This window comes from Jaculus jaculus, chromosome 1 (genome assembly GCF_020740685.1).
Source record: "Jaculus jaculus isolate mJacJac1 chromosome 1, mJacJac1.mat.Y.cur, whole genome shotgun sequence".
In the NCBI taxonomy this organism is placed as follows: domain Eukaryota; kingdom Metazoa; phylum Chordata; class Mammalia; order Rodentia; family Dipodidae; genus Jaculus; species Jaculus jaculus.
This window is the reverse complement of record NC_059102.1, coordinates 334,081,801-334,096,629: the sequence shown is the minus strand read 5'-3', so window position 1 is coordinate 334,096,629 and position 14,829 is coordinate 334,081,801. Positions and strand designations below refer to the sequence as shown.

General features: G+C 53.0%; 1 protein-coding gene across 1 annotated transcript; it reads left to right on the top strand.

The window, feature by feature from the left end:
* Nucleotides 1–214: 214 nt before the first annotated feature.
* On the top strand, nucleotides 215–14,137 carry Batf3 (basic leucine zipper ATF-like transcription factor 3). Its single transcript, XM_045141546.1, has 3 exons — nucleotides 215–289; nucleotides 2,926–3,030; nucleotides 13,640–14,137. The coding sequence occupies exons 1-3, from the start codon at nucleotides 215–217 to the stop codon at nucleotides 13,820–13,822; spliced, it is 363 nt and encodes a 120-aa protein (XP_044997481.1). The 3' UTR covers nucleotides 13,823–14,137.
* The last annotated feature ends 692 nt before the right edge of the window (nucleotides 14,138–14,829 follow it).

Here is a 14,829-nt window from a genome sequence, read left to right as displayed (position 1 = left end):
AGGCGTCGCCTCCGGGGGGTGGGCTCCGCGCGCAGCCCGCCACGTGACTCCCACGCGGGGGCGGAAGGTGGGATGGGGACCCCGAGGTGCGGAGGGCGGGGCGGGGCGGGGCGGGCCTGGGGGCGGGCCGGCCGGGTGCGGGGCCGGGGCGGGAGCGGAGCCCGCGTGCAGGGCGCCCGGCCGGGGTGCGGCGCCCGCGCGAGCAGCGCCCGGCATGTCGATGGGGCCCGCGGCCGGCGGCGTCCAGCCGGGGAGCGTCGCGGCGCCCGGGAGCCAGGCGCGGCCGCAGGTAGTGGGGACGGGGGCGGGGAGGGACGAGGGCAGAGAAGGGGGAGGGAGGACGAGGAGGAGGAGGGAGGACGGGGAGGGAGGACGGAGAGGCGCCCCCGGCCCCGTCGCGCGTCCCCGAGGGGCGCGGGTTCAGAGCCCGCGCGTGGGCACTCGGTGACCCCGGGATCGCCGCCCCACCGCCCTGCGGGTCTGGGACGCGGCCTCACCGGGGAATTGAGCCCGAGGGCGCTTCGTCCTGCGCCCTGCCCGCCGGCGGGACGGGGAGTGGGGAGCGGGGCGGGTGGCCCGCAGGGGACCGCGAGCGCAGACTCCGCCCCCCGCGCGTGGGCACTCCTCCACCCCACCCAGTCCCCCGCGCGGTCCCAGCAGCTCCTACAACTGTCCCCCCAGGAAAATGGGGCCAGGGAGTTTGAACCGAGCGAGAAACTTCTCGCCCAGCCGCTTTAGGACCAAAAAGTCTCCTGAGCTTTTGCTCCTCCGCTCCCAGCTCGGTGTCACGCGGTGGCCCTGGAGGTGACCCGCCGGGGGAGCAGGGTTAGCCGTCTGCTTGACCGTCCTGCGCGTCCGTTTCCCCGCCGGCGAAATGCGCGTAATATCAACTGGCTGTGTGAGATACGAGCCCCACGGGCTCCCCTCCTTGTGTCTCCGTTAAAAGTTTGTCCTGGGTTGCCAGGTGTGACCATATGTGACCGCTGGTGAGTCCATGTACAGTGACAGCTCCCAGACGGTGGGAGACATGCTGCCCCGTGCCCTGGGACTGCTGAGTTCTGGAGAGCAAGGAGACGGTCTTTAAAGCCGTGGGGGTGGGGCGGGAGGGGCGTCCAGTGAAAAACAGCAGTGGCATCTACCCAGGCAGGTGACTGCTAGAAGTTGGGTTGTGTACTTGACCTTGAGGCCGAAATCCGTGTGCAGGTGAGATCAGCGCTAAGCCCTAGGGGTTAGGCTGTTAGCCAGAAAGCAGCCGGGCCTCCAGCTGATTGTTTTTGTGCTTGAGAGGTGCCTGCTCAGTGTAAACTTGAACGGACGAGTGACCCATTTCCAGTAAGTGGGGAAAGTGGCATTTCAGAGGCTTTAAGCCACCTACCAAGACCATGTCAATAGCCGGAGGCACAACTCGGATCTGTGAGATTCTAAAGTTCTGCCCTTGTCCACATGTCCCTCTTCGGATGTTCTGGTTATGTGAATCGAGACTTCTTTGCTTCCGAGGCCCTCCAGGGCGACAGCGGCACGCCCCTGTAAGTCCAGCTCTAGAGGCAGAGGGAGAGCAGAGTTTCAGGTCAACCTGGGCTGCATAGCGAGTTCCAGGACAGCCTGTGCTGCGACACCCCGTCACAAACAAACCTCTTTGCTTCTAGAAGACATTTTTACAGCTGTGTTCTAAATGTCATACCTCCATGCCACTCCCACTTGATATGCTGTTTATTCTCCACTTTTACCCTTTTGTTCTTATATATGCTGGAAATTCTTACTGGCAGTAACGTGAGGAAATGGTGTTTATTCTTTTTATTTGGAATAGATGACCAAGTAAAATTATAACTGAAAATCATTTTTGTGTTACCAATAATTGTTTCTTAATAATGTTAGTAATTGTTTAGTTGTCTTGCATACTACTTCATTCTCTGGATTTTTTTCTTTTAATGGTTCTGGGAATTGTACCCAAGACCTTAAGTAGGCTTGGCAAGTGTCTCTACCAATGAGCTACATCTGTAGTCTAGCAACTTCTTGGTTTATAAAGTTCTTAAAGGTGTTTTCCACCTCCCTGATAGCTTCCTATGGAGTTCTGGGAAGAAAATACCACCGTTCTTTCCAGTGGTTTCTACAGTGAATAAACTGTTTTCACTGTGCTAGGCATATTTTTCTGCTTGCCTGTTTGATGCATTCTCTTGAAGAATTTGATGCTATTTGGTTAAATCTTATCTACAGTTAAGAACTTTCAAGACACACCACAGGTTTGCATTTGGAATCACCCTGATCTCTGAAACTGTCAGTCCATCATGGTTAAGATGAGCACATGGCTGGTGGTGTTCTAGATCATTCTGTGTGGTGGTACAGTTATGTGGTTGCAATCAGTTATAAAGGCGTCATCATGATTTTCACACAGTTTCAGAGGTACTTGCCAGCATGCCTACAAGGGCTGGCCACGCCCCGTCCAGGTAGCCGATGTCCCCGGCCTTCCCAGCCTCAGATAGAAACGACCACACCGCAGCTCTTCCAGGCACCGCCCTGCGGGTGGAGGCTTGTGACCCTCGGTTTAGAGACCAGCAGACCTGAGTTCCACTTCCCACTCACCCCACCCTGGCTGCCATACCTGGAGCAAGTTCCCCAACCTATCTGACTTTCTGATTCCTCATCTCTTCTTATTTTTATTCTTTGTGGTGCTGGGTATCCAACCCAGGGCCTCATAGGTCCTGAGCAAGTGATCTTATTCCTCATTTTCATGCACATTTCTCAGGTTGGGGGGGGATTAGAGCTGAGCACGCTCCAGCTCCTGGGAGTGGCCCACTGGTGTCCCAGCACTGGTGTGGGCTGCAGATGCGATCGTGGAGCCGATATGCAGCGTGGGGCAAGAGTGTGGGCAGAGCCAGGGAAGGCGCGGGGCCTGAGCATCACACTTCACTGCTTGTTCCCCCGCAGAGCCCCGAGGACGAGGACAGGAAGGTTCGAAGGAGAGAAAAAAACCGAGTTGCTGCTCAGAGAAGTCGGAAGAAGCAGACCCAGAAGGCTGACAAGCTGCACGAGGTGAGACTGTGCTATCAGGACCCCGAAAGAGCCTGGGGAAGAACTACCTTCTGCTGTGCGGGGGAGGGCAGGGTGACATCACCGTTCACACAGGCACCCATTCTGTACGGTCACTCTGCTGGGTGTTTCCAACCCCATCCTCCTGGGTGCTTCCCGTGCTCAATTTCCTCTCTTTATAAGATGGGACAAATGCTGGGTATGGTGGTACCGGCCTATAACCCTAGAGGAGGCAAGAGGATCTCCAGTTGAAGGCCAGCTTAGGCTACTAATAATAAAATTAAAAATATAAATAAATAAGTAAAATTAAATTAAGGAGCTAGGGATGCGGCTTAGTTGGAAGAGTCCTTGCCTAGCCTGCACAAAGCCCAGGGTCAGTCCCCAGCACCCCAAAACCAAGTGTGGCTGTGCACATCTGTAACCCCAGCCTGTGAGACAGACTGGGGAGAACCAAGGCATTCAAGGCCATCCTTGGCTACGTAGTGAGTCTGAGGTCAACCTAGGCTTCTTGATAATCCTGATCCTCTTTCAAATTCTTGCCCTATTTTATGCTTCTGGAAAAGAGCACCTTGTGCTGGGGAGATTGCTCAATGGTTAAAGTGCTTACTTTCCAGGCCTGGTGGCCTGGGTTCAGTTCTCCAGTGCCACAGAGAGCCGGATGCGCAGTGGCGTGTGTGTCTGGAGTTCGTCTGGAGTGGTAGGTGGTCCTGTTGTGCCCATGTTCAATCTCATTCTCTCTTTTGCTTTCTTTCTCTCTCTCTCTCTCTCATAAGTAAATAAAAATTGGAAAGTGCACCCTACAGCTGGGGAGCACTTGCCTAGCATGCACAAGGTCTTGGGTTCGATTCCCAGCACTACAAAAGAAAAGAGATGGCTTGCTTACACCTGCCATCGCCACCCTTGGTTCCTGTTTATTCCTCTTCTGTGTTTTCATTCCAGCTCCCCTTAACCGGACCGCCCCCCCCCACACACACACTGGTATCGCACAGTGCACGCATTCACCTCTACCGAAGCCCCGCTGTTCGGTCTATCTGCTTTCACCATCCTTGGCCTCACTGGAATATTTGGCACCTTTGACCCACCTGGTTTTATTTTTTGGCTTTTCAAGGTAGGGTCTCTCTCTACTCCTCCCTGGCTGGGAATCATTAGGGACTATGTAATCTTAGAGTGGCCTCAAACTCACAGCGATCCCCCTACCTCTGCCTCCTGAGTGCTGGAATTAAAGGTGTGTGCCACCACACTTGGCTGACCCATTCTTTTGAAGCCCCCCCCCATTTATTTTTCTTTAAAAAAATTTGTTTAGTGTGCCCGTGCATGTGTGTGTGTATGCACCCACATTTGCCACCTTTTGTGTCTGGCTTTACATGGCTACTGAGAAATTGAATCTAGACCAGCATGCTTTGTAAGCAAGGCACCTTTAACCAACGAGCCATCTCCCCAGGCCCCTCTCTCTTGTTTCTACAAAAGCCTCACCTTTCTTGCCGTTTTTGTGTTTCATTTTTTAACTTTTCTAGCTTTGTTATCTTGCTGTTTAGTTTGCTTTGTATTTGAGACACGGTCTGGTCTCCATTTTTAATCCTCCCGCGTCAACCTGCTCAGTGTCGAGATTACAGAGGTATGCTGCTGCCGCCGCCGCCTCCTCTTGTTTTCATTCTCCTGCTCCTATTCCTCCTCTTCTCGTTTTCCTCCTCTTCTTCCTCTTCCTCCTCCTTCATGTGTTTCTTAAGTGTTGGTGTTGACCAGGGTTTCACACTGTGTTGTTTTCATCTTGCCCTGAGAGGCTTATCGGCCAGCCTGTTGTCCTCACATCAGCGTGGCAGCTGATTGCTTCAGCAGTGTGTCCTAGGCACAGTGACTCTGCTCGCTGCTCAGTGTCCCCCAGGAGCCCCGCTGCAGGCTCCTCAGTAAACCACATTCTTAACAGAATGCGGTCTGCTCACCCTGAGACTTTCTCTTCTCGCTCTTTCCACAGTATTGGCCCCGACGACCTTCTTATCACTCAGATCAGGAGCAATGGTGTCTGAGTGTGTTTTTTGTCTCTACAACTGAACCGTAGGCTGGGTGATTGACAGGAGTTGAGCTGGCTCTGGTCTCGAGTCTGAAGTCCAAGAACCTGCTGCCGGTGGCTCTGCTCGGTGTCTGCTCTGCCTCCAGCTGCGGGGTCACATGGCAGAGGGCACTGCATTGCTGGGCAGAGTAAGCAAACCAGAGAGCTTGTTTTTCTCTTTTTTTTTTCTGCATGTGTTTGTGTGTATGGTATATGTGTCTTGTGTGCAGGATGGTGAATACGTGTGTGCGCGTGCACGGGCGTGCGTGTGCGTAAGCATGCCAGCCAAGGCCGGACGTTGCTGTCTGCTGCCTTCCTTGATTGCTCTTCTCTTTACTTTACTGAGACACCTTCTGGGCCTCTCATAGGAGCCTAGCGCTCACCAATGCAGCTCATCTAGCTGGCCAGCTGGCCCCAGGGATCCTCTGCTGTCTAAGTGCTGGGGCCACAGGTGGCCACTATGCCCACTTGCTGTTTGTGTAGGTGATAGGAGTCGAACTTCTGTCCTGACACTTGTGTGGCCAGTGTTTTATCTCCTAGCCATGTCCCCACACAGTTTGCTTTTATAAGCAGCCACTTCCATCATAGCCCCACTGTTCATTGATGGGTTAATCTATTCATGAGGGCTGAGTCCCTGTGACCTAAAGTCCACATTGGAGACACAGTTTCCAAGACATGCGCTGTTGGGGCGGAGCACATTCAAGCCGCAGCGCCGGGATTTCTCCTCCTGCGTTCTTCTTCCTTGACCTTACATGGAAGCCCACATACCCCTCGGCCAGGACATAGGAGCTGCTTCTCCTTAGGAGCTGGGAGGAGCTGGGAACACTTCCTTGCCCTTGATTTCGCGCAGGTTGGCATGCATAGCTAAAGATTTTAGTTTAGCTCTCTCCTGCCGTGCACTGCCCTCCTTCCTTGCCACGATTGTCTCCACAAAGCCAGTCGAGGGTTCGACAGCACAGAGACTCACTTATGTGGAAAAGGGAAAGGCAAGTCTGAAAACTTTCAAACAATGGCCAGAACACATGTAGAATGCACATACTGCATGGACACGAGACTCACTGGTAGGAACCTTCAGCGTGTCACCCATCGTGCAGGTCAGGTTCTTTCTGGGAAGAAGGGCTGAGGCCTGGAGCGAGAGGCTAGTTTCACGCAAGGCCTCCCCAGCCCGTGAGTTCTGTACATTCCAAGAAGAATCACTCTGCCTTCTTCCTTCCTTCCCCCCATCTCTAAAGCCATGGAGCTTCTAATTTCATGCTACCAAGTAGCCGGCAGAGGGGACTTAGTACCTAGTGCATAGCCCTGTATTCTGACGATGTCTGCCTGCTGGGCAGCCAGTGCCTTGCCCCTCAAAAAGCTTTTAGTCCAAGGGGTGCAGAGGTTAAAGATACTTGCTTGCTAGACCTGTGGGTCCGAGTTCATTTCCCCAGCAACCACGTAAAGTCAGGTACAAGTGGCACTTGCATCTGTGACTCCAGCTGACATTGGGATCCAGAAGGTGGAGCACAAAGATCTTGAAGTTGTTCTCTGGCTTCCATGCAAGCTCTGACTCTCTGACTCTCTCTCTCTCTCTCTCTCTCTGTCTCTGTCTCTCTCTCTCTCTCTCTCTCTCTCTCTCTCACACACACACACACACACACACACACACACATGAAGGGAAGGAAGGAAGGGAGGGAGGGAGGGAGGGAGAAGAGAAAAGGGAGGGGAGGGGAGGAGAGGGGGAAAGAAACTCCTAGTCCAAGCCAGGTACATTATCAGTTGTAAATCCCAATTAACTCTCTGTGCAGAGAGACTTAAGTATCTTGAACAATTTCTTTCATGAGGCAAGGTCTGGTAGATCCATTCCAAAAGTACTTACTAAGCACACTGGTTGGTAAGGCATTGCTGTTGAGTCACAGAGAGAAGAGAAATGCCTCAGATGTGTCCTTGAGAAACAGGATTTCCCTGTAAGATTTTCCTGAGGAAAGTGTATTAGTTTCGGACTGCTGCTGTAACAAATTCCAGCCATGTCCTGGGCAGTATCTGAGACACCTGACCCGCAGCTCACTGGCCAGAATCAAAGTGTTGACAGGGCTGCATTCCTCCTGGAAAAGAGCCACTTCCTTCCTTTGCCCAGCTTCTAAAGCCTTCCTTGTTCCTTGGCTTGTGGTCCTCTTCCAAAGCCAGCAACGGCCAGTCACGTCTTCCCCATGCTGCGGACTCTTAATACCAGTACACCGCCACATCTCCTCCTCACCCTTGACTCCCTTCGCATTTATAAGGAGCCTCAGGACTCCATGCCTTGCAGGACAATCTCCCCATTTTGTGCTTGTTACTCTTATCTGCAAAGTCTCTTTTGCTATGTAGGGGTTCATATTTACAGGTCCCAAAATTAGGGTGAGGACATTTTGAGGGGCTGTTCTGCCAACCGCAGCAGGTAGTTTATGAGACGTTAGGGACAGTGTCAATTCCCTCTCAGTATCAGCCATCGTTGGACTTGATAACCAAGTGAGCCAGGTGCCTGGGAACTTAGGAGCGGTGTTGCATGAGCTTCGACCTGGTCCCTTCTAGAACCATGGGTGAAGACCTTTCCATGGCCTACTCTTCCCATGGACTCTGTGCCTGCTGCCCTTTCCAGAACTGGGTGGACTAACTTGACACCCAGTCCTTCAGGAAAGAACACTTCATTCTCTTCCTCTGCCTCATGAGAGACACAGGTCAGGATGTACCACTGGCAGGTCCCCTCAGCAAGGCCAGCTTTGTTTAGAAACAGAGTTTCAAGGAAGTTGGGACAGTTGCTCTATCTGGACATAGATCTCCAAACGGTAGACCTCTCCTTACTCTGAGTTACACCCAAGTGTCAGTGGTCCCAGGGTGCGAGAGGTGAACAGCTGGCTAAGGAAAATGGAGAGGCCCCCAACTTTTTGTAAAACAAGAAATGTCATCTCCGAGTTAAAAGACACCCTGTGAAGAACCCCTTCCAAGCCTCCTTCCAGGAGGACATGGTGGTTTGGGGAATTTCTGTTACATGCGGCCAGCAGTTTCATGGTACATTTGGGGGGCTAAACTTGGGGAAAGACTACTGGCCCCAGGATCGGCAGGGCTTCCAGACAACAACTAGCTTAGAGAAAGGGCCCCATGCATGGAAAACACCTTCCTGAGAGGCACCAAGGGGCTGGAGAGCCAGCACCTGAATGTGTTGCAGTCAGCTCCATGTTGCTGGGATGAGCTTTCATAGGAGGAAGAGTTTACTCCACCTCCGAGATCCACAGGGACGTTTCACTGGTGGTGGAGGAGAGGGGCTCCCATTCATGCATCCAGGCGGGGAGAGACATCGCCCAGCAGCTAAAGCAGGCACCACCCGGCAGCCAAGCAGCACAGAGCCAGGCAAAACGCTGACTGCTTCGCACACCTTTCGGCTGGAATCAGATCCTCCACCAGACCCGCTTTATAGCTAGACCCCAGGATCCACCCACAGTGACACCTCTTCCAGCCAGGGTGCTGGAAATCCGAGTTACAAGTTTTAGTAAAACACCCCTGAGTCTATGGGGTCATATGTTCCAACTACCACACCGTGTCTGCCTGCCACGCTCATGGCTCATGCAAAAGGGGTTCCCTATCCATTCCTGGGCCCCCCACCATATGTCGGGCTCAGCCCTAAACATCACAGTGGCTTGGGCTCTCTGCTTACCTCCTTTGACTACTACAGAAGGGAATATTTGGAGCAACACTTCTTTAAAATGCCCACTTCTCTCTTCTCACCTCACACATTCCAGCTGTTCCTGAGTCACCTCTAGCACCCTAAAAAACTCCTGTAGCTCCCACTCTTATGAGTGTCTTAATTACTCCCCACCAGGCCTCCATGGCCAAAGCTGGAGGGGTGGCCATCAGTGTGACACAGGCCAGACAGAGGACAGAAGAACTAGGTCCTCCTAAGAATGTCCCTCAGAGGTGAGAAGTGCCCGTGACCGTCGGTGTCCACGGTTTTCACACTTCTTGTGGGATTTTGAGCGTCTCGAAGGCCAAATTCACATCTGGGAACCTGAGCAAAGCCCAGTCTCTGTGCCAGGCTGAAAGGTGGTTTAGAAGTGGGTCAGACTGATTGGACCAGACATCCAACGATGTCAGACTGAGAAAGAATTTTGAGTCAGATGAGAAAGGGAGCAATGCCATCTTGAAGAAACTTAAATGTCACAAATGGACAAAATACTTGGGCAATATCATTGTGGTAAGTGTTGCCATGGTGTTTTTGTTTTTTTTTTCAGATAATACATGAATTAAGAGAGTACTTGGTTAGAAACTGACTGATTATGATACTTATTTGTATAGCCCTCTCTGGTGACACCGTTTCTCTAGTGGGAAGTGTGTCCGTCTGAGGCGTGGGAATGGGCATATTGCATGGCGCTGAGAGCTTGCTCACTTCTGGTAACCGCCGTGCGGACACCTGGGCCCAAGCGTTGCAAACAAAAGCAAAATCAGTGATGGTGCCTGATAGCTACGGTTGAGCTTGGTGCTAGGGGTCAGATCTCTGTGGCCGCGAACAGCTCTCCTCCTTTCAGAGCTGCCTGCTTTGTGCCATGGGGTCTGTGCGTCTGGGCCTCCCAGTGGCCTTCCCTACCCTTCTTTCTTCACCCCTGAGTCATCACCTCTGCTCCCGGGTACCGACGTCAACTTCTCTATCAGTCCTCACTCCTGTTTCCTGCCCCAGAGCATCCTCGGCCCTGGAATGCCACCCTTAGCCCTTCATTTCCCCCACCCCCCAGACAACCTACATGAGACATGGCTTCTTGACCTCAGCGCTGGTGACATTGAGGACCACCTCTTGTTGGGGGGCGGCGGTTGCTGTGCATTGTGGGACATGAGCAGTGTCTCCAGCTCCTGGCTGCTAAATTCAATATCACACCCCCACTAGTGACATCCAGAACTGTTTCCAAACTCTGTCACATGTCTTCAGCTGGGGACTGCCCAGATTGTCCTGACTGAGGAGCACTGCCTTAGGTGGCTTCATTTTGGAGGTGGACCACCTCTGATCTTGACACCACTGCTTTGAGAGCGCGACCCGGGTTACTCCCTAGGAGGCAGCACAGCCGCCTCCCTCCAGCCAAGGAGCCCCAACTCCCTGGGCAGAGGGGCGCTGACTGACTGACGTCTCAGAAGACCCGACGAGCTCAGTGTCGTCTGCTTGCGTGCCATCTGGGCTCAGGGGGGGGCATTTACTGTGGGGGGCAGTGGCTCCATTCTTTGCCGTTTGCTCCCTCTGGCTTCTTCCGCCCTCCCACTGCCTCTTGTTTACAGGATTGGCTTTATCTGAATACTTCCTACCACTCTTCTTATTTTTCTCTCATATTTCATCAGGTCGATAATGGTCCCTGTGCTGGTGACTTTTCTCAGTGCTGTGACCAAATATATAAAAGTAGCAGCTCAGGGAGGGAGGGCTTAACTTGGCTTGCAGTCCCGGGCTGCAGTCACCCTGGCGGGGACGGCGTGGTGGCAGGAGCAGGAGGCGCCCTTGAGTCCATGGTCAGGAAGCAGAGTGGCAAATGCTTGCCCTCGGTCCATTTTCTCCTTTTTTTTCAGTCTGGGACCCCAGCCATAAAACGGTGATGCCCACAGCTAGGGCATCAATTAACCTAATCTAGAAATCCCTCATAGATGTGCCCAGGAATTTGCCTCCTAGATGATCCTAGATTCATTCAAGTTGCCAGAATTAACCATCACACTTCTCATCCTCACTGGGCCTTCCGTGGACATGGTCAAGGATGGTTCTTATTCCTTGGGTCCAGAGAGCGTTGTTGAATCTGGGGTCATGGGGCCCACCTGAACATCCTGTCTCTTTCATGTCAGAGTACCAGGTCTGTGTGAGCACCTGGGTAGCTCTGAAGACTTTTGGACACTGAGCTAGGGAGAGAAGGGGTGCTTCAGGTGGGAGTTAGACCATAGGGCTTCTCTGGCTTCCAGAGACAAAGCTTGAAGTTCAGTGTCTTGCCGTGGATACAGTAAACACAGAAAGGCAGTTTGGATGGTGGTGTTGTTTGTTTGTTTGTTTGTTTTTTAAGCTAGGGTTTCACTCTAGCCCAGGCTGACCTGGAATTCACTATATAGTCTCAGGGTGGCCTCGAACTCACAGTGATCCACTTACCTCTGCCTCCCAAGTGCTGGGATTAAAGGCATGCACCACCATGCCTGGCAGTTTGGAGTCTTTTACTAAATGAAGAGAGCAGAGTATTGTAGGCTTCAGAATCTAGTCAAAATGTTAGCTTGTCAAAGTCATTCAGGTCTATTGTTGATCTCAGGTGGAAGGCGAGTGTTTGGAAGAGGAGGGAGAAGTGCCCCCCCACCATGCCCTGCCTTTCTGATCCTCGGGGAGAGATGTTACTTAATGTGTGATCAAATAGGGTATAAGACTGACTAGACCTTGTAATAAAAGATGGGAGACCTATAGGTGCTATAATCAGGAAAGCCTTCCTGGATGTGGTGGGCTTCTGCTAGGCTCACACAGAACTGGAGAAAGGCAGGCCTGTTGAGAAGCTGCATGGGCCAAGTTGAGAGTCTGCATGGGTTTTCAGAGGCTGTAAGACGGTCAGACTTCCATGGTGATGTTTCTTGAAAGCTGATGAAGAGCACGGTGTGATGGGTAACCAGGTGGTCCTCAGCTCAGGAAATGCCTGGTGTGTATGAGCTGCAAAGTCTGACATGGGCTCAAGTCAGCAACCCATGGGAATGACACCACAGCAAGATCTGACTGTGACTGTCAGCCTGGAGGGGCTGCTGGTGGGGCACCACTGGGAGTGGCAGTGGGCTGTGGACTGTGGACCTTGATAGAGACTCGGGTTAGGAAGAGGAGGAACTGCTCACCGAGGTACCAGATGGCATAAAGCTTGTGGCATCGCAGGCACACGAGGTGGTGACACTTGAGACTCAGCAAATGCAGGTGGGACTCCTTGGAGATGGACGGGCGCCCTGTGCTTCCGCTAAAGCGGTCCCCTGAGGGGAGGCAGAACTCTCACCCCTGCAAGCTCAAGAACGCCTCAGGGGCTCAGCCGCAGCTCAGGGGAGGCCCTGCTGTGCGCAGAACCTTGGCACTGGCCCCACTGTGAAGCCCTGCATTCTGCGAGCAACAGCCCAGAGAGTCTGGCAACTTGGAATATGTGCCAGGGATGCTGAACGAGATGACAGAGGGGCTGGTGGTCCCGGCACAAGGAGCCCAGAGGACCTGAGATAGTTGGGCTTAGAGAACACATATAGGGGAACAACATCTAAGAACCAGGGGGTGGAAATAAATTGAATTCTGTCTATGTGGCTCTTACACAGAGCCGCACCCAATGGGAGGAAGGAATACTGGGTCAGTACAAAGAGGAGCTTTCGGGCTGGAGGGATGGCTTAGCAGCTAAGGCATTTGCCTGCAAATCCAAAGGACCCAGGTTCAATTCCCCAGGACCCATGTTAGCCAGATGCATAAGGTGGCACATGCATTTGGAGTTCGTTTGCAGTGGCTGAAGGCCCTGGCGCGCCCATTCTCTCTCCCTCTTTCTCTGTAAAATAAATAAGTAAAAATAAAATTATAAAAAAGAGGAGCTTTCTGGGCTGGAGAGATGGCTTAGCAGTTAAGCGCTTGCCTGTGAAGCCTAAGGACCCCGGTTCAAGGCTCGGTTCCCCAGGTCCCACGTTAGCCAGATGCACAAGGGGGCGCACGCGTCTGGAGTTCGTTTGCAGTGGCTGGAAGCCCTGGCACGCCCATTCTCTCTCTTTCCCTCTATCTGTCTTTCTCTCTGTGTCTGTTGCTCTCAAATAAATAAATTTTTTTTTTAAAAAAGAGGAGCTTTCTTTCTAGTAGGGAGTCTCAGAAAGGATGAGAACTGTCCTTTGAAGGTGAGAGTGCCCAGCCCAAGATAGATATAGGAGCTAGTGTTGCATGTGGAAGGTTCCTGCACTGTGCAGGTGGTGCAAGGCCATGCTGAGATCCTCTGTACCCTAAACCTCTGTGAACCCTGGTAGCGCAGACACTTCAGAACGCCGGGAGGCACGGCATGTCTCCATGCGTCCGTTTGTATAGTCAGAAAGCATGCTGTGGTGCAGGAACTGCTCTAGGTGGACCACCAGGGACCTAGTGAATCCGATCAGCAGGTGGGAGGGCAGTGTGGATGAGGAAGGAGTGTGAGGAAACTTCCTGGACTGAGGAAGTGTTCTATAAACCAACATTGTCAGCAGTCATTGAATTACACACTTAATACAGATGCATTTTGTTTCATGTAAATTACACTTGGCCAGTGTTTATTGAAACACAGATCTGCTGTTATGACCTTTCAGTCTCCTGGGAAGAGAGAGGCCAGAGGTCAGTCAATGCTAGCGTGATCTGGCCCAGTTCCCGGTACTCAGGACCAAGGCAGGAGGATCGCAAGCTTGAAGCCAGACAGAGAGTGGGCGCACCAGGGCCTCCAGCCACTGCAAACAAACTCCAGATGCACCACCTTGTGCATCTGGCTTTATGTGGGTACTAGGAAATCGAACCTGGGTCCTTTGGCTTTGCAGGCAAGCGCCTTAGCCGCCGAGCCACCTCTGCAGCCCGTCTGCCTCTTTTCTCTTGAGCAGGAGTATGAGTGTCTGGAGCAGGAGAACACCACGTTGCGGCGGGAGATCGCCAAGCTGACCGGGGAGCTGCGGCACCTGAGCGAGGCGCTGAAGGAGCACGAGAAGATGTGCCCATTGCTGCTCTGCCCTGTGAACTTTGGGCAGGTGCGGCCGGATCCTGTGGCCAGCTGCCTGCCGCGATGACACCCTAGCATGCTCCTCCTATGCCAGCTTGGAGCCTTGGTCACTTTCATACCCGGAAGGAAAGGTGTCCCTCCACACCTGCGTGCAAGGCACGTGTACCGGTGCCCCTGCCTGGAAGCTCTGGGGCCAGCTGCGGTCGCTGAAGCCTGGCTCAGCAAGGCGCTCTGGAGGGCCTGACTTGGAGCCCTGGCCCGGCAGGCCCAGCGGGAAGGCCACCCTCAGGAGTCACTTCTCATCCACTTTGGCAGCTAGTAGAGCCTGCCCCTCTGCAGGATACTATACTCTAGAATTTGGATAATAAAGATGGCTACTGTCTCTCCTTTCTCTGAGTTCTTGGAATGTAGGCATATAGCTCAGTTCTTCTGGGAGAGGCCATCCTATCTCCTCAGGTTGCTTCTGGGATGTATTCCAGGCTGACCTTGAACTTGCTATGTAGTTGAGGCTGGCCTTGAACTCCTGACTCTCCTGGATCTGATGCATCTTGCTTCCCTGCCCTGTTCATCTCCCCATAGTCACCTCTATGGCAGACGGGGAGGCACCCTTGGGGGCTCTGGCAGAGCATAAGGCAGTGGGACTTCCCCTGCCAATGTGAGGCTTTCAGAAGTCTGTGACCCAGCTTGGTCACACAGGAGGGATGGAAGTGACTCATGTTGTCTTGTGTTTTACATGGCCTCCATCTTGGCCATCTTCCTGGGTCACCTCAGGCTGTGCTGGCATGGCATTTTGTGTTATTTTGATTTTAGTTTCATGAGTCAGGGTCTCATTCTGTAGCTGAGGCTGGCCTGTACCTCTATGTAGCTCAAGCTGGTGTTCAGACCCACGTGTCACAGTGAGCGTGTGGCATTCAGAGGACAACTTTGGGTGTTGATCACCACCTTCCATGCTATCTGAGACCAGGTCTTTCACCCCCAGTTGCATCTGCCAGGCTAGCTGGCTGGCCCCCAAGCCTCAGGGATTTGGGTTCTGGAGATCTGAACTCAGGAATTCATAAGCGCCTTTTCCACGGA

Coding starts and splice junctions, on each gene's coding strand:
- Batf3 (XM_045141546.1), top strand. CDS start 215: ATGTCGATGGGGCCCGCGGCCGGCGGCGTCCAGCCGGGGAGCGTCGCG. Junction 290..2,925: donor GGAGCCAGGCGCGGCCGCAG/GTAGTGGGGACG, acceptor GTTCCCCCGCAG/AGCCCCGAGGACGAGGACAG. Junction 3,031..13,639: donor AGGCTGACAAGCTGCACGAG/GTGAGACTGTGC, acceptor TCTCTTGAGCAG/GAGTATGAGTGTCTGGAGCA.